The 15,392-nt window shown below is 37.1% G+C and overlaps 1 protein-coding gene across 10 annotated transcripts in view; it reads right to left on the bottom strand.

Moving 5' to 3' along the window:
- CNKSR2 (connector enhancer of kinase suppressor of Ras 2) overlaps nt 1-15,392 on the bottom strand; it is a 257,543-nt gene that overhangs the window by 80,777 nt on the left and 161,374 nt on the right. For 6 of the 10 annotated variants that reach the window (XM_070603410.1, XM_070603414.1, XM_070603417.1 and 3 more), the window contains 2 exons: nt 9,738-9,827; nt 7,946-8,160 (listed from right to left, as the gene is read on the bottom strand). In XM_070603410.1, coding sequence (XP_070459511.1) covers nt 7,946-8,160; nt 9,738-9,827 — 305 coding nt within the window. The remainder of the gene's footprint in view (nt 1-7,945; nt 8,161-9,737; nt 9,828-15,392) is intronic. The other 4 variants (XM_070603411.1, XM_070603409.1, XM_070603415.1 and 1 more) reach the window with 1 other exon arrangement.

The following is a 15,392-nucleotide window of genomic DNA, read 5'->3' as shown; positions in this document are numbered from 1 at the left end:
AGGGGGTAGGGGTGCTAATAGATGATTTGTTAAAAGAAAAACTTCATAAGTATAGAAGCAAAAATAACTATTAGTATAAACGGGTCAGGTAACTCAAGTGAATTTTCCTCCTAGACTTCTTCACGGACAAACATTCCATAAACTGTTGCACATTATAGACAAAGCCAAAATTTCTTTTATCTTTTCTTCTTTTTGTAAACCATATAGCTATATCTAAGGTGGTAGGTCTCAAGAGTTTTTGATTGTGGCTCCTAAGATAGGCCAACAGACTCTGTGGTCCATTTTTCTGCACTTTCCAATGGAAAACTAACTAAGTGATACCAATAGAATATGACTGTGTAAGTATTCTTGGGTATGGATGATTCATAGTATCATTTTTAGCAAACTGTGGGTGATATGAATCACAACATGCTAGCAAGTAAAGTAAGCAACCTAAAACAAACTAAAATTGATAGTGATGAAGCCTAATGATAATTTATAATGAAAAACATTGCAACTGAAAACTACAGGTAACTTTAAAAAGTCCTGATGATGTAACAATATAGCATTCCTCCTGAAGACCATGGGACCCCAAACCATCTACACTTGTGCTTGTGCAATAAGAGCATGACTGCATTGTCAGTTGCATGAATACCAGACTTCTTGGAAAAATAGTGAATTAGAATATTCAGTAAACTCTATTAAAGCATTATTATACAATTATTCAATTTGTAACCTTTTAAAATCATTTAGAAGGTTATTAGTAAGTGATATCTAGACACAAGTGAATGTCTGTGAAATTATGCATTATCTGCCACGTAAGAATCAAAGAAAGGACTGTCATTTCTGCATCAAGCCTCAGCCACCAGGAGCCATTCGCCAAGGACAGCCCATACTTTGAAAGCCACTGCTCCAGTGAAGTGGCCCAATGGGAAACACTTTTCACAGTCCAGGCTGCTCCCAGTGCAGGACTGGGACTGGAGGACTTTGCCAGTGCTACTATGAATTTGGCATTAACACTCCAGAAATAATCAAGTCATCCACAGGAATCAGAGAATACATACGAGTATGAATACAATAAAATTTAGAATGGATATCTAACATGTCTGCACCCACCCTGGTGAGCAGAAACATCATGTCATACTGTACTATGGCTGTGTCTAGGTGAGTTAAGTCAAAATGTGGAGAAAATGGTTGTTATAAACAACTGTTAGCTCAGATGGCTAACTAGCCACTAAAATTAACTGCCCTCTTATTTTAGTTACATTGATCCTGAAACAAAGCAGCTAAGTCAGACAGTTAGACAAGCCAATCTTTATAACTGCAGATAAATTTAATTATAAATGTTTATATGCTGACAATACAGCATATTTTTCATCTTTGTGATAATAGCTGTCTTCTCAAATAGACGGTAAAATCCCCATGAGGAGAAATGGCTTTATTCATCTAAAAATGTGAAATTGGGAGCCAGACTGCTTGGACTCGTATTTCAAGCATGCTGTTTTCTAGCTGTGTGACCATGAGTAAGGTAAACTCTGTGTTTCAGTTTGGCAAACTAGATATAACAATAGCAGCAACCTCACAAGGTCAATTTGAGAATTCGATGAGATGATGTATTCTAAGTTCTTAGCACAGGAACTTAATAGGCAACAGCAAATATTAGCTATTATTAGCAGTAGCAGTGGCAATATTATTACTAGCTTATATACATTCCACAGTATTTACACTGGGCCTTATGCATAGTTGACACTACTAGAATTGTTGTTGAGTTTCTGCTAGGTTATGTTATTTTTTGAGGGGCAACATAGTGTGCTAAGTGGCAGACTGCCAGTGTTCAAATTCCAGCTCCACCAATTACTACTTACTTAATCCATGTGCCTCAGCTTCCTAATCTGTAAAATGGGGATAACACGAGCACCTTCCTCAGAGGTTGTGAGGAATAAATGAATTAAAATTTGTAAATTACTCAGAATAGTATCTATTTCATAATGTCTATTTTCTTGTTAAATTTTAAAAAACAAAATACCTTTTAACAGCAATGCACTCCTTCCTCCAGGAGCTACACCAAAAATCCCCTCACAAATGGATGAGAATAGCTAAAAGTATTTATCAGAAGTAAAACAACAACTGAATGTTTGTAGTTATATCTTAAATAACTAAGACAAGCCACACAAATATTGGAATGTTATGAAAGGAATTATCCAGATTTTTTGAACACCTACTCAAAATCTGTTTTAAATAAGCCATCTAAAATCACATTACACAGTTTATGAAAGCATACTTGCATGTTGCCTGAATCCATAATCAAATTTTACTTGTTCTGGCATCTCAGCATGTAGATTTAAAATAATTATTTTGTTTATGGATTTAGTTTAGAAGCTTTAACGTGAAAGCAAGTCATCATATGTATATCATATTAAGGAAAAAAAAGTGCTGAATCTAATCATTCTTTATCTAAAGGCTTTTATCAATACATTTGGATTTCACACACACACACACACACTTCAATCTGCCTTTTCTTCATGCACTCTCAGGTCAGACAAGGGCCTTGTCAGCTAAGAACTCCCACATTTTCAGACAGAGAATCAGTGAGTAGGTAAAATAACGTTACACTCTTTTGAAAAATACCATAACATGCTTGGCTGACAGGCATACTGCGACCTCCATAACGAGATGGCAGTGATTGGAAGAAAGCAAGAACTAGCTAGAACTGAAGCTCTGAGCTGGAGTGGGGGAGGGGGAGGGGCTGAGGGGGCGCTAATCCTGTTGCACTGGTGGCACCTGTGGAGCAGAGACATTTTGTAAATCACCCTGATTAAAGGTGCAAAATGCTTTGATAGGGAGTCCTACGTGGTGAGCGTAATTACTGGGTACTTACAATACTGTTTGAAATGGGTGGGTGGCCAGAGATAGGTAACACATGGTCTGTCTTCTGTAGCACTATAAACCAGGCAGATGCTCCTTGGAGGATGGGCCAATAAGGGCAGGGTTCCAATCATTGGAGTAAAATGGAATGTTAATCAATAAAACAAAGTAGAATTGAGTCATATGGACTAGACAAACACGACAGAAGACACTGAGAGTCCTAGGGCTCTCCCCAGGCACATGGAACACTGGGCCTACGGAAATAAGTTTCTGACAGTTCCCACTACTAATACACTCCAACTGAAGGCTTGCTTATGCTGGGCAGAGCTGGCCTAGAGCATGGAGGTGGCTCTGTTTGCAGGCTTAGGATATCAACTGAGAAATACTGAGAAAGGCATTGGACTTCCTGTCACATTCACTCACTCGTTCATTCATTTATTCATCAAATTTTTTTTTTTTGAGGAAGATTAGCCCTGAGCTAACATCCGCTGCCAATCCTCCTCTTTTTGCTGAGAAAGACTGGCCCTGAGCTAACATCCATGCCTGTCTTCCTCCACTTTCTATGTGGGACACCTACCACAGCATGGCTTGCCAAGTGGTGCCATGTCCACACCCGGGATCCGAACTGGCGAACCCCAGGCTGCCAAAGTGGAACGTGTGCACTTAACTGCTGTACCACCAGGCCAGCCCCTATTCATCACATTTTTATTGAGTACTTGTAAGGTGCTATACTTACACTAGGCATTGAAATATAGTGCTAAACAAAATAGGGAAATTCTCCTTTCCTGTCATGGACATGGACATGCCGCCACTACCACGTACAGTGGAGAAAGACACTAAGCAGATATCACATAAATATATAATTACAAATCATAAGAAAGGTTTTGAAGAAAATATACAGGGTGCCAAGAGACTACACTAGGAGAAAGTGATTTAGTTCAGGGGGAAGTGGTCAGGGAAAGTCTCGGCAATTCCAGGTTTAGATAGGAGCCAGTTGGGGGAAAAAATGGGTAAAAGCATTCTCAGCAGAGGAAACAGCATGTTGGAAAGGAGAGAGGTGGCAAAGACTGGTGCATGAACAGAGTAGTTCGAGCACAGTGAATGATTTCCTTTAAAGTAAGTTTGAGAAAAAACATATAAACTGGAATAATAAACATATGGAATCAATAAAAAAATTAAATTGTATATTTTACAATACCATAAACTTCTAAATCTTCCTTATTATTATATAAACATTTCTGCTATAATTGCTAAGAGGAATGAGTAAAACACTGAAGCCAAACTGTGTTTGCTTTGCTTTGTGTGTATTTATTGGGCTACTTTCCAAAATAGACCAATGGGAATTATAATCTAGGTCTGCTTCAAAGGAAGACCCTACACACACATACACACATATATACCCCTTCAGGAAATTGTCTTAGAGTATTTAATGCTGGTATGATCCTGCTATTAAACTTAATTAAGTTTTCTGTAAATCTGAACTCAGACCACACGGAACTAGTATTACAGCAGAGGCAGCAGCCTACAAAACTCAGTATTCAAAATCTTCATAGTCCTCTTCCACTTAAGTCCTATTCCACCAAAAATGGCTGTGTTATCCAAAGGAATAATTGGTAAGAATGAAGATTAGTTGTCCATCATGAAGGTGACTGTATTACATATTGATCTTGTGTTTCAGGAAAATCTGATATCAGGAAAAATCCTTTCATTTGTAAATAAGACTGTATAAACAGATAAAAAAGATAAAATCAGAATTCCCATGAAATATAAAAAGCAATCATTTATGAGGCTGGCCCAGTGGTGCAGTGGTTGAGGGCGTACGTTCCACTTTGGCGGCCTGAGGTTCGCCAGTTTGGATCCCGGGTGTGGACATGGCACAGCTTGGCAAGCCATGCTGTGGTAGGCGTCCCACATAGAAAGTGGAGGAAGACAGGCATGGATGTCAGCTCAGGGCCAGTCTTTCTCAGCAAAAAGAGGAGGATTGGCAGCGGATGTTAGCTCAGGGCTAATCTTGCTCAAAAAAAAAAAAAGAATTTTGGGGCCGGCCCCGTGGCCAAATGGTTAAGTTTGTGCGCTCCATTGAGGCAGCCCAGGGTTTTGTCGGTTTGGATCCTGAGCTTGGACATGGCACCACTCGTCAGGCCACACTGAGGTGGCATCCCACATGCCACAACTAGAGGGACCCACAATGAAAGTGTGCAGCTATGTACTGGGGGAATTTGAAGAGAAAAAAGCAGGAAAAAAAAAAAGCAATCATTTAAGTGTATGTTGTTATGCCTCTGAGGTCCAGGTAATTTTAACTACATTCTCTGTACTCTCAGCAACAGATCATGCTAAATAACTATTCGTGCTTTATAACAGCAGCAGCTCTGTATGTTTTTCCAAACTTAATAACAGTAACATAGTGCAAAAGAGAAATGTGGGTAGAAATCAATCCAGGTACTGAAAACGTTATTAAATCCACATATGAAGGCACATGTTCTTAAAGTCAAACATTTTCAAAATTCACTCATTCAAGTCATTAAAGCACACATTCATTTGTGTATGGAATGCCTACCATGCACAGAGAACCAAGGTAGTGTGGAGATATCACTGGAGTAGGTGATTTGGGTTCTAGTCCTTACTCTCAGACTTTTTTGCAATACAGCTCTGGGTAAATCATTTAACTTTTCTGAGTTTGAGTTTTGTCATTTGCAAATATAGTTGCTGTGAGGTTCAAAATATGTAACAAATGTGGAAACTTCCTTGCTATCTGTGAACGTACTAAACAAGGTCCTCAAGCGAACTCAGAGTCTAGTAAAAACCCCTCTCTTTTTGAACGTGGATTATAGGCATCTAACATGCATTTTGGAGCTAACAATTATTTAGCTTCTTTTAAACCAGAGAACAGAGTTAGAAGCACTTACCCCCATCATTAACAATATTCCTTACTCTGTGCTGTTCTTCTGTCAAAAATTAGTTGGGATAAATATCATCCATCTGGGAAATACCATATTACAGACTTAGGACACATAATAAAAGTAGGAGGCAAAAGCTGACTCTCTGATTTCTTTCTTGGAATAAACTTCTAGAAGTCAAGTTACCAGACCAGGTTCTTGATACATATAGCTAAATAATGCCCCTCAGAAAAGTGGTAACAATTTATGCTCCTAGACAATACTCTCAATATTCCTGATTACCAGTTTCATTCACCTTTTACTATCTTCTGTAACTTAATAACTCAAAATCCACAAGACTCATCTCTATTTTCCTTCCTCACACAGTATACTTCTGTCTGGATGTGCATGACAGGATGGCACAGACTGAGTCTTTAGATGCGCCTTCAATGGCTTACCCCTCTTCTTAGGATAAATCCAAACTCTTTAACAGTTTACATGCTCTAGGTGAAGTGGCCTCTTCTTCCCTCTCCAGCTTCATCTCTCACTACCAACTTCCCTCTTGAACAGGCCAACTGTTTCTTATGTTTAGATCTTTGTTCAGGCTATTACTTATGACCAGAACACCAGATTCTAGAGGGAGCTCACTGTTCAGACAGCATTTCTGACTAGTGGTAGCAAAAGTGGCCCCTTCATACAGCTAGCAGCATTACTTTCAGACTGACTGCAAATATCTCTGGAAAAAGTAACAATTTGATCAGTCAGTCATTTAAAGGAGCACGTTTTGATACGGACACTATTCTCTTGGAGAGGAAGAGGCTTGGGGGTATGTAACGGGGGACAGGAGAGGGTAGAGAATGAGCACCTAGGAGTGCTAGCTGCACTCCTACTGCAATTAAAATAAAGGAAAATATTTTTATACACTCTAGTTTTATGAGAGAGCTATAGAATAAGTAGATGATTTAAAAGATTTACTCAGAAAAGCGACTCAAGTACAAGTTATTAAATCTTTCACACCTTGTATACCTAGGTAACTACAGCTTCTACAGCAGTGACAGATTAAGTTTTTTTGACATTCTGAGCATTAAGCACAGTTGTTTAAATTACTTAAAAACTTGTAGTCCATGTTTTTCAAGCATTCCTAATAAGAAGCTATAGGTCCATTGGCACAAGAAACTCCATTTTAACCAAAATGGCATAAAATGAGTGATTTTGTGAATTGAATATTTTGGATAACAAGATTCTTAGCGTCCACACTGCCATTTGTCCTAGTTGCTCATCCATTTGGCCTGGGCTTAATAGCCCTTCCTTTGGCTTCACACCTCTTGATCAATGCTCTGCACCAGAGAGATCCAACAGGCCAATGTCATCATGCAAGTCCCTGGCTGAAAAGTCTTCAATAGCTCTTTATCCTTGCAGGAAAGAGCCTAAGCACTTTATCATAAAATTCTTGATTGAAGCCTTGTCTACCTCTCCAGGTCCATCATACTGCCTCTTCCTCACACACCGTCCCTCAATTTTTAATGAACCAGTAATTCTTAGTCATATGAAGTCCCTGAAACATGCCATATTCTTACACAATTGTGGCGCACCTCCATATGCCTTTCCACAAAAATACTGCTACTCATCCTACACTCCACCCAAATGCTTCCCAATCTGAAGCCTTTTCTCACTTCCCCAGCAGACTAAGGCCCTCCTTCTCCTATGCTCTTCCTACACTTCTTGTACCCACCCATTACAACAGTCAAATTACACTAGGACTCTCAGTGTGTCTTTCTCTCCATATAATGGTGTGCTATGTTTCCCCATTTTCATCTCAAGCACAATGCTCCAAGTCTAGTACATAGTAGATGCTCACTTTCAAATGAGATCATGAATATATTAAAAATTCTATCTTTAATGTTGAATTTTACAGCTACCCATTTACTGTGTATAATCACATTGATGATTAGTCAGCTAATTAATTACTATTCTCCAGCAATTTGGTGCACATTACTTCATTAAAAATCAAACCTGCTCCAACATATGAACTCACTGAACATACAAACCAAAGAACAAATCAATAAGCCATCATATTTCTTCCAAGGGCAGAAATTCTAAAGTTAGGATGTTTTATGAAAATCTGGCAATAGGTTAAAAATAAATAATCTGGAGTTTAGCCAAAAGAGTCATTTGCCAGTCTCCCAATAAAAGCTGTATCGCAGAGTCTTTGAAATTTTACTTACATGGTATAGTGTGGTCTCCGGCACAGGCGTGCCCATGATGTCTTGTCTCAATGCATCCATTTGCAAACTAGGTAGCAATGAATAGTGAGTCGGGCTATTACTCTTATCACCCTTCTTTTTAGACTTCTTCCCTGTATCTTTCTTGCTGTTTCTCTGAAACATGTATTCTTCTTGAGCAATTTTTTCATTGCTCATATATCGGAGTAGAGAGTTTTCTATATAAAAAGAGATAAATACACCAATATTAATATGCAAATATTCCACATTTACCATTCTTTCCCAATTGGGCTACTAGATATCACTTCAGAAAGGTAGCTTAATTTAATTTACAAAATATCTATGTAGTGAAAATATGGAGAATCTTAATTATTTGGGATCATAGGGCAGTAAGAAATAGCCTATAAATTACTTCAAGTTTTATCTCTGGATCAACTGTATCAGAATCACCTAAGGAACCTGAATCGTAAGTCCTGGGTGTGTGGCTCATAAAATTCTTAACAAGCTCCCCCAGGGGGATTCTGCTAAAACTTGATGACAAACACTGACATATGGCAGGCTAGGTAGCATCCTTGGAGAAGTTAAAGCCCACATTATGAACCAATAGTCAGGAAACTTAGTTCATAAAATCCACGCCTAAACTGATAGCTAGCACTTAGTACTTCATAAGGCTGTTTTTCCCCAAGATGTCACTACCATATGAAGTCCCAAAAGAGTGACTCAGAAATGGCATATGACAAGGGTTTCTCTTTTTATTTAGTTTTTCTTGATTAATTCTATAAAACAAATGAGATTAGAAACTGAAGTCTGGAAAATGGAATGAATACACAGATGCAAAGGAATCTGTCAATGTTCCTGCATGCTTGCTCTATAAAACAAGTGTTAAAAAGACTAAAGAAGTAGATACTCATGCTTGCTTTTATTCCTGTGTGGCCTGTGGATCTGTGTGGTAATAGAATAAATTCTGTACACTGACTAGAAGTAACAGACAAGTGAGTTAAACATATCATGAAGGAATCTCAGTGAGCTTAGGCTCTATGAATAGTTTTTTGTTTTGTTTTGATTTCTTTTATTTTTCATCTACAATCTTATGGCTATTTCAGAAAGTGGAAGTGGCAGCCTGACCCACTGGGCCCGTCATATCCACACTTGGTCAAATCCCATTTAGTAGTGAGACTTTCAGTTGCTCCTTTTACTGCTCACCTCAATAGCAGGATAAGTGAACATAAAAACTTACTTTTGGTAGATACTTCAAGTGTAGCCCACCCCCAAGTAAGAAGATAACCCTGAACAGCAAACAGAAGAGAAAAAAAAGCAAAGCAGTTTTTTTCCATTTCTATATGGTTTTCATTAGAGTCACTGGCTCAGTTTCCATTAGCTTTTACCCATGTGCTTCAATGCTCATTTTAAGGTTGTATTAATAGCAAAGTAATGAGGTTGCATTGCGGACCAATGGGGATTGATCACAAACTCTATTTACTGATCTTAATTCTTTTATGCAGTTTCACACTTCTGACCTTGTTTTCCAAATATTAACTTTCAAATAACAATCAGATATTCATTTTTTGCACTGTACTTATCTACCCTGAATCCCTTATGAGGCATTCAGAGAAGATAGATACTTAATAACGGATCAAGATAGTCAAACTTTGATCTCAGTTGCTTTGGGCGTACCATCAAGTCAATGAGCGAATGAAAAGTTTTCCACTGAAGCCATAACATCCTATTTAAAGAACATTTAAATTTGCTTTTTCTTCCAACAACCCAGCCTACACTGAAATTCTAGAACACTTACCTCTTCTACTATCTCTCTTCATCTTATTTGGATCTTCATAGTCCCCCACCCAATTATATTCCACTGGCATAGATATAGGTCGTAGCTTGCCTAAACACAGAGAACAAAATTCACATCACATTGTTTTTCTTCCCCATGTCCGCTCAAACTTATACTGATTTTTAGCTACAGTTTGCAAAACACACTCACTCATATGCAACATTATGGTTGGCATTTGTGTAGATGAAAAATATGTGTGTTTTGAGCCAGAAGGTGAAACTGCCTGTGGCAATTGGCCAGGTGATAAGACAGACTTAAGGCACTTTTTATAAATAATGAATGACAGCCTAGGTTTGCTCTCTTAGGAGCCCCAGACTTTTAAGAGTGTGCTCCTTTACAAAGAGGATCATTATTTTAGTGATTTTACTTCATTTTCAGTAACTGGATCTCTGGATCTCTGTCTTATTCCCTAATGCCCAAGTGTCTATATCTTCATAGTCAACCTCCAAGATAGCAGCCCCTTGTGTTTCAGCTGCCTGCCAGGACATTATCCCATTGTTTCATGTTGGAACACCAGAATGGTAACTTCCCATCTTCACTGCCTCCTAATTCCTATCACCACATATTTTGGATATCATCATGCTTCAGCAATATGGCTAGATTCTCTTTCATGGCCTATAGCTGGGCCTGCTCCAAGCATCTCTTCTGCCATCATGAACAAATCTAGTTTCCAGATCCAAGTAATCACTGTTTTGGCCTGTCTCATTTTCCTCTGGGTCTATATTCTCATTAAACAGGATTTTACTTTAGCAAGCAGAACTCATGGCATAGCCTTCAAGAATAACTTTTTGGTGAGGCTGCAGTGTACTGTTTTTGATCAACTTGAAATTCCTGAGGCACAAAACAGCCAAAAATCAGACAAGTTTAAAAAGAATACCTGGCACATGATAGTTGCTTAATAAATTTTGAATGAATGAAAAGCAGACTCACACAGCAGTTGATCATAATGATGATCAGGATAATAGTACTAACACTTACCTATCATTTAACAAATGCCACATACTGTCTAAGGGTTTTATAAGTATTAAATTGTTTAATCCTCACAAGTATGAGAAATATACTATCATGACCCTAATTTTACCAAATGAGGAAACTGAGGCAGGCTATGTAACTTGCCCAAGGACATACAGTTGGTAAGTGTGTAGTACCAGGGTTCAAACCCAGGCACTCAAACACCACTTCTGATATAATTCTTGGTGATTTCAATATTCACCTTCCAATTTTCTGACCTCTCAGTTTCTCGAGGTTCTCTCCTCCACCCATTCCTGTGGTCATATGCTTTATGTTGGCATCTGCAAAGGTTGTAATCCCTCCCAGTATCCCATTTTCCAACTACCACCTTCGCATTTCTAGTGCATCTCCTACAGCACTCCAAGTCCAACAATCCTTCCTCCTCTAATGTACCGATCTTCCCACCTTCCCACACCTCTAGGTCACCATATGTCCTCTTCACTTCCCTTCTTGGCCAGCTAAATTTCACATGATCAATTACTATGATCAGTCCAGGTACTTAGGAGACTTGTAGTTCTGTTCTTAAGGAAATGTGCCAACCTCATGGCTTTTTATTATGTATGCTGATACAGTTTACCTAGTATAGTTTGCTAAGCTCTCTGAAAGTCTGAGGATGAACATGATAAAATTATTAATGAGCCAAAAAATGTAGCATTTATTTAATGACTTCCTTTCAAGGTGTGCAAACGACTTTATAAATGATCACCTAAGATTCCAAATTTCTCCCGGAGTAGATCTCTGTACTTCTAGAGGGAATTTGGGTGAACTGATTGATGCAGGTCAATATATTCTACCCATCCAGGGTGGGGTAAAGGTTTTAGGAAAGGTCTCCTTTTGTCATGTCTATTCAATTGCTTTGCAGAATCAGTCCTCCAGACATTCAATGATATGAATGCTGTATTTTCAAAATTCCTACAACTTATTTTTTTATAATCTGGTTTTTAAAATAAACTCCATTTCAGCATGGGCACTGAAACTGAAGCACTTGACAGCTCTAACACTGTTTCTACATGTCACCAAGAAAATCTTTTGAAAAGTGAAGAATCCAATCAATAAGTAGTTATTTTACTTGCTCTATAATGTTATACATATATATGAGCTAGTTTGATACTTTTCAAAGAACTGACTGGTTGTTTGGAGTCAAATATATGTGCACAAAACCAAGAAGGAACATACTTCACGCAGAGAATATGAAATATATAATTGTATTTATTGTATTTTGGGTCATCTTCTCTGAGATTCTCATGGAGCTAAGTCATTGAAGCATGTAATTAAGCCTTTGATATGTCTGGTTATATCATTAACCGTAGGAAAAAATTTTCAGGAGAATTAAACTCTGACTTTTCATGGGGTGATTTTTTTTTCACAGAAGCAGGCTGTATATTACTAAGACAAAATTGAGGAAAATATATTGAATTAAACAAAAAAACTGAGATAAAAAGCCTTAATTAAAACTTACTTTGGAGGACATCAAGCTTTTGCTTTCTCTAGTTATAAAGCTATGAATTTAGCAATGCAAATCAAAATAAGTATTTTAAAAAGTGAATTATTTGTTTAGCTATAACAAATAATGTTGCTTATAAGTATTGCACGTTTTATAAGTTTTTTGTTGTGCTAAAATATTGAAACAGACTTAAAAAAACAGTTAAAGTAATAGCATAAGGTAACGTTCTTATATAAATAGCAGTCCTTGGCAAACTGAAAACCAGACAACGACTTAAATTATTTCTAATTCCAAATACAGAATCTTTGATTGCAGCTTAGAAATGTTTGCCACCGCATGTATATAGCAGCATTTTAATTTCACAAGATAGCAAAGTTCAAAAGGAAGACGAACTTTATGGTTTGATGCTGTAGTGCTGATGGTAAAAAAAAGAAGAGTACTATAAGCATTACTGTTAGATTTAAATCAAATGTACACTATTATTAATACAAGCAAAGTATTTTTATGCTCGTATGACTTTTTAAGGCTTATTAAATACATCTGACTCATTCTCATGTAACTATACATAAATTAATAATAATTCTTTAAAAAATAATCTGGAAAATTTTAAGATGTCTCTTTAGGTAGTAATATTTATGTTTATTAATTCATGATGAAAATTAATAATAGTCAAGAATACAGTACAAAAATGAAGAGCCCATTTAAAAATTTTGCTGACCACTTCCTCAGAGTAATTTTTTATTCCTCTAAGCATAAAACATGTATTAATTGTAGAGTTCATTTGACACACTATCATAAGCCTTATGATATCTCTGCTAGTGTCTCATAGTTAAATTATTATTTTGTAACTTGGCTTTTCATATCTGTTGCACATTTGGAGCTTTCTAACTAGGATCATCCTGGAGGAAGGAATCATGTGCTGTTATTTCTTATTTTCTACATTCTTTTCTACATACATACATGGGGATATGTTCTGAGAAATGCATTGTTAGGCGATTTCATCATTGTGCGAACATCATAGGATGTACTTACACAAACCTAGATGGTATAGCCTACTAAACACCTAAGCTATATGGTACTAATCTTATGGGACCACTGTCATATATGCAGTCTGTCACTGACCAAAATGTCGTTATGTGGTGCATGGCTGTACAATGAAAACCATTATGGAGGTTCCTCAGAAAACTAAAAATACCACTGCCATATGATCCAGCAACCTACATCTGTATATATTCAAAGAAAATGAAATCAGTACCTCCCATGTTCACTATAGCATTATTCACAATAGCTATGTTTCCATATCTGGGAAACAACCTAAGTGTCCATCAATGGATAAATGGATAGAGAAAATGTGGTACAGTCATACAATGGAATATTATTCAGCCATAAGAAGAAGGAAATTCTGTCCTTTGTGACAACATGGATGAAACTAAAGGACATTATGCTAAGTGAAATAAGCCAGACACAGAAAGACAAATACTGTATGATCTCACTCATATGTGGAATCTCCTCTCCTTTGAACCTTTTCCAATTAAGCTCTCACGCCCAGAACTTCACCAAAACTTAGTGCCTCCGTGTTGCTACATCCAAGAGACAATTCTCAGAACCCTTGAGTTTTCTAACCTATCTGCAGCATTTCACACAGAGGATTACTTCCTTCTTGTAACCCTTTCTTCACCTGACACCCAGGACTCTGTCCTCTTCTGGTTTTCTTCTCCTCTTTTCCTAAATTCACATGCATCTTTTAGAACTAAGCAAAAATGTCATTTCCTCAATGCCACTCTCCTTGATCTCTTATTGTAGGTCGAGTTTCTCTGTATTTGTTCTCATTTTCTCTTAGAGATTTTTCTTTATAGCATGCCAGTTGTCAAATAAGTATTTATTAAATTAGTTGCTTGAATTCTGTCCCCATTCTAGAAGGCAAATTTCATGAGGGAAGAGAAATTTCTCTGTTGTTTACTGTGGTATCTCCAGCACTTAGTACAGTGCCTTAAACATAGTAACTGCTCAATATTTGTTGACCAATTACTTGTTAAGAAAGTAAACGGGATTTTCCTCATACATTGGACCAAAAAGAGTACAAACTATACTGTCAGTTTCTATTTTCACAGTTTCCTTCTCTTTCCTTCCTGTCAACTTTCCATTTTCCTCCCTCTCACTTTCCCTTCCCTTCCCCTCCATCCCTGGCTTCCATTAAGGTACTCTGTCAATCTGACCAACTCCTTTCATTTTTCTAACAAATTGAGCCTTAGAGAGCTGTTTTGTAATCAAGTCAGAACTAGAAGTCCTGCCTCCTGACTGCGTATTTAGAAACTTCCCGTATTAAGCTACCCATGTCTGTTAAAATACTATTGAATTGCTGTCTGTTTCCATTTATCCATTTTTTATACAAACTCTCTCCCAAAACATGCTAAAATCATTAAGTTTCAGGATGATAAACAGCACCTAAGAAGTAATCTTCTCTCTTATAGTTGCCAGAGTTGAAAAAAAGATTGCAGGGAAATTTCTCCTTAAGTCTGACACACTCTTATTGCTCACAAAATAAGGCTTCTCAAGAGTCTAAGGAGAAAAAATATATACATACACATCTGTTCTGAATATTTTAGCCAATATTTTGATGAAAATGAGTGTAGTAAAGAATGTTAAACTATAACCATGCCACATACACCCATCAAACTTCCCACATACCAGACAGAAAAATTACTTTCAGATGGTTGACTGCATTTCTAGGAAAACATCCCGAGGTTATATAAGGTAGAGAATCACACATTTCAAAAGGAATAAAACTGAGTTAGATGGAAAGTCAGTAAATTTTGAAGAATAAAGGCAAGCTATCTGGATTTACTAAAATAAGTAAGAATGGGCACTTTGATCTTTAGGGCCATATTTTTTAAAATTTGATTTATGGATAAAAGAACTTGGGAAAAAACTGGCTTGTAAACATCACAGTATGATGACTATTTAAGGTATTGGCTCTAATGCCTTATAATAATATAAATCAAATACAAACCCAATGATTATTAACTTGAAATCTCTTCTGTTTCATTTATGGAGAACAAAAACAATTAAGATCTCATTTCAAAGAATAAGCTACATCTTGTTTGCGAATTTTCCTACTGCTTTCTAAAAGTGATCTAGATTTTAAATAGGCAGTAACATAA

The sequence above is a fragment of the Equus przewalskii genome, chromosome X (genome assembly GCF_037783145.1).
Source record: "Equus przewalskii isolate Varuska chromosome X, EquPr2, whole genome shotgun sequence".
NCBI classification, from domain to species: Eukaryota; Metazoa; Chordata; class Mammalia; order Perissodactyla; family Equidae; genus Equus; species Equus przewalskii.
Note: the sequence above shows the minus strand (reverse complement) of the source record. Positions and strands in the feature narration are given on the sequence as shown.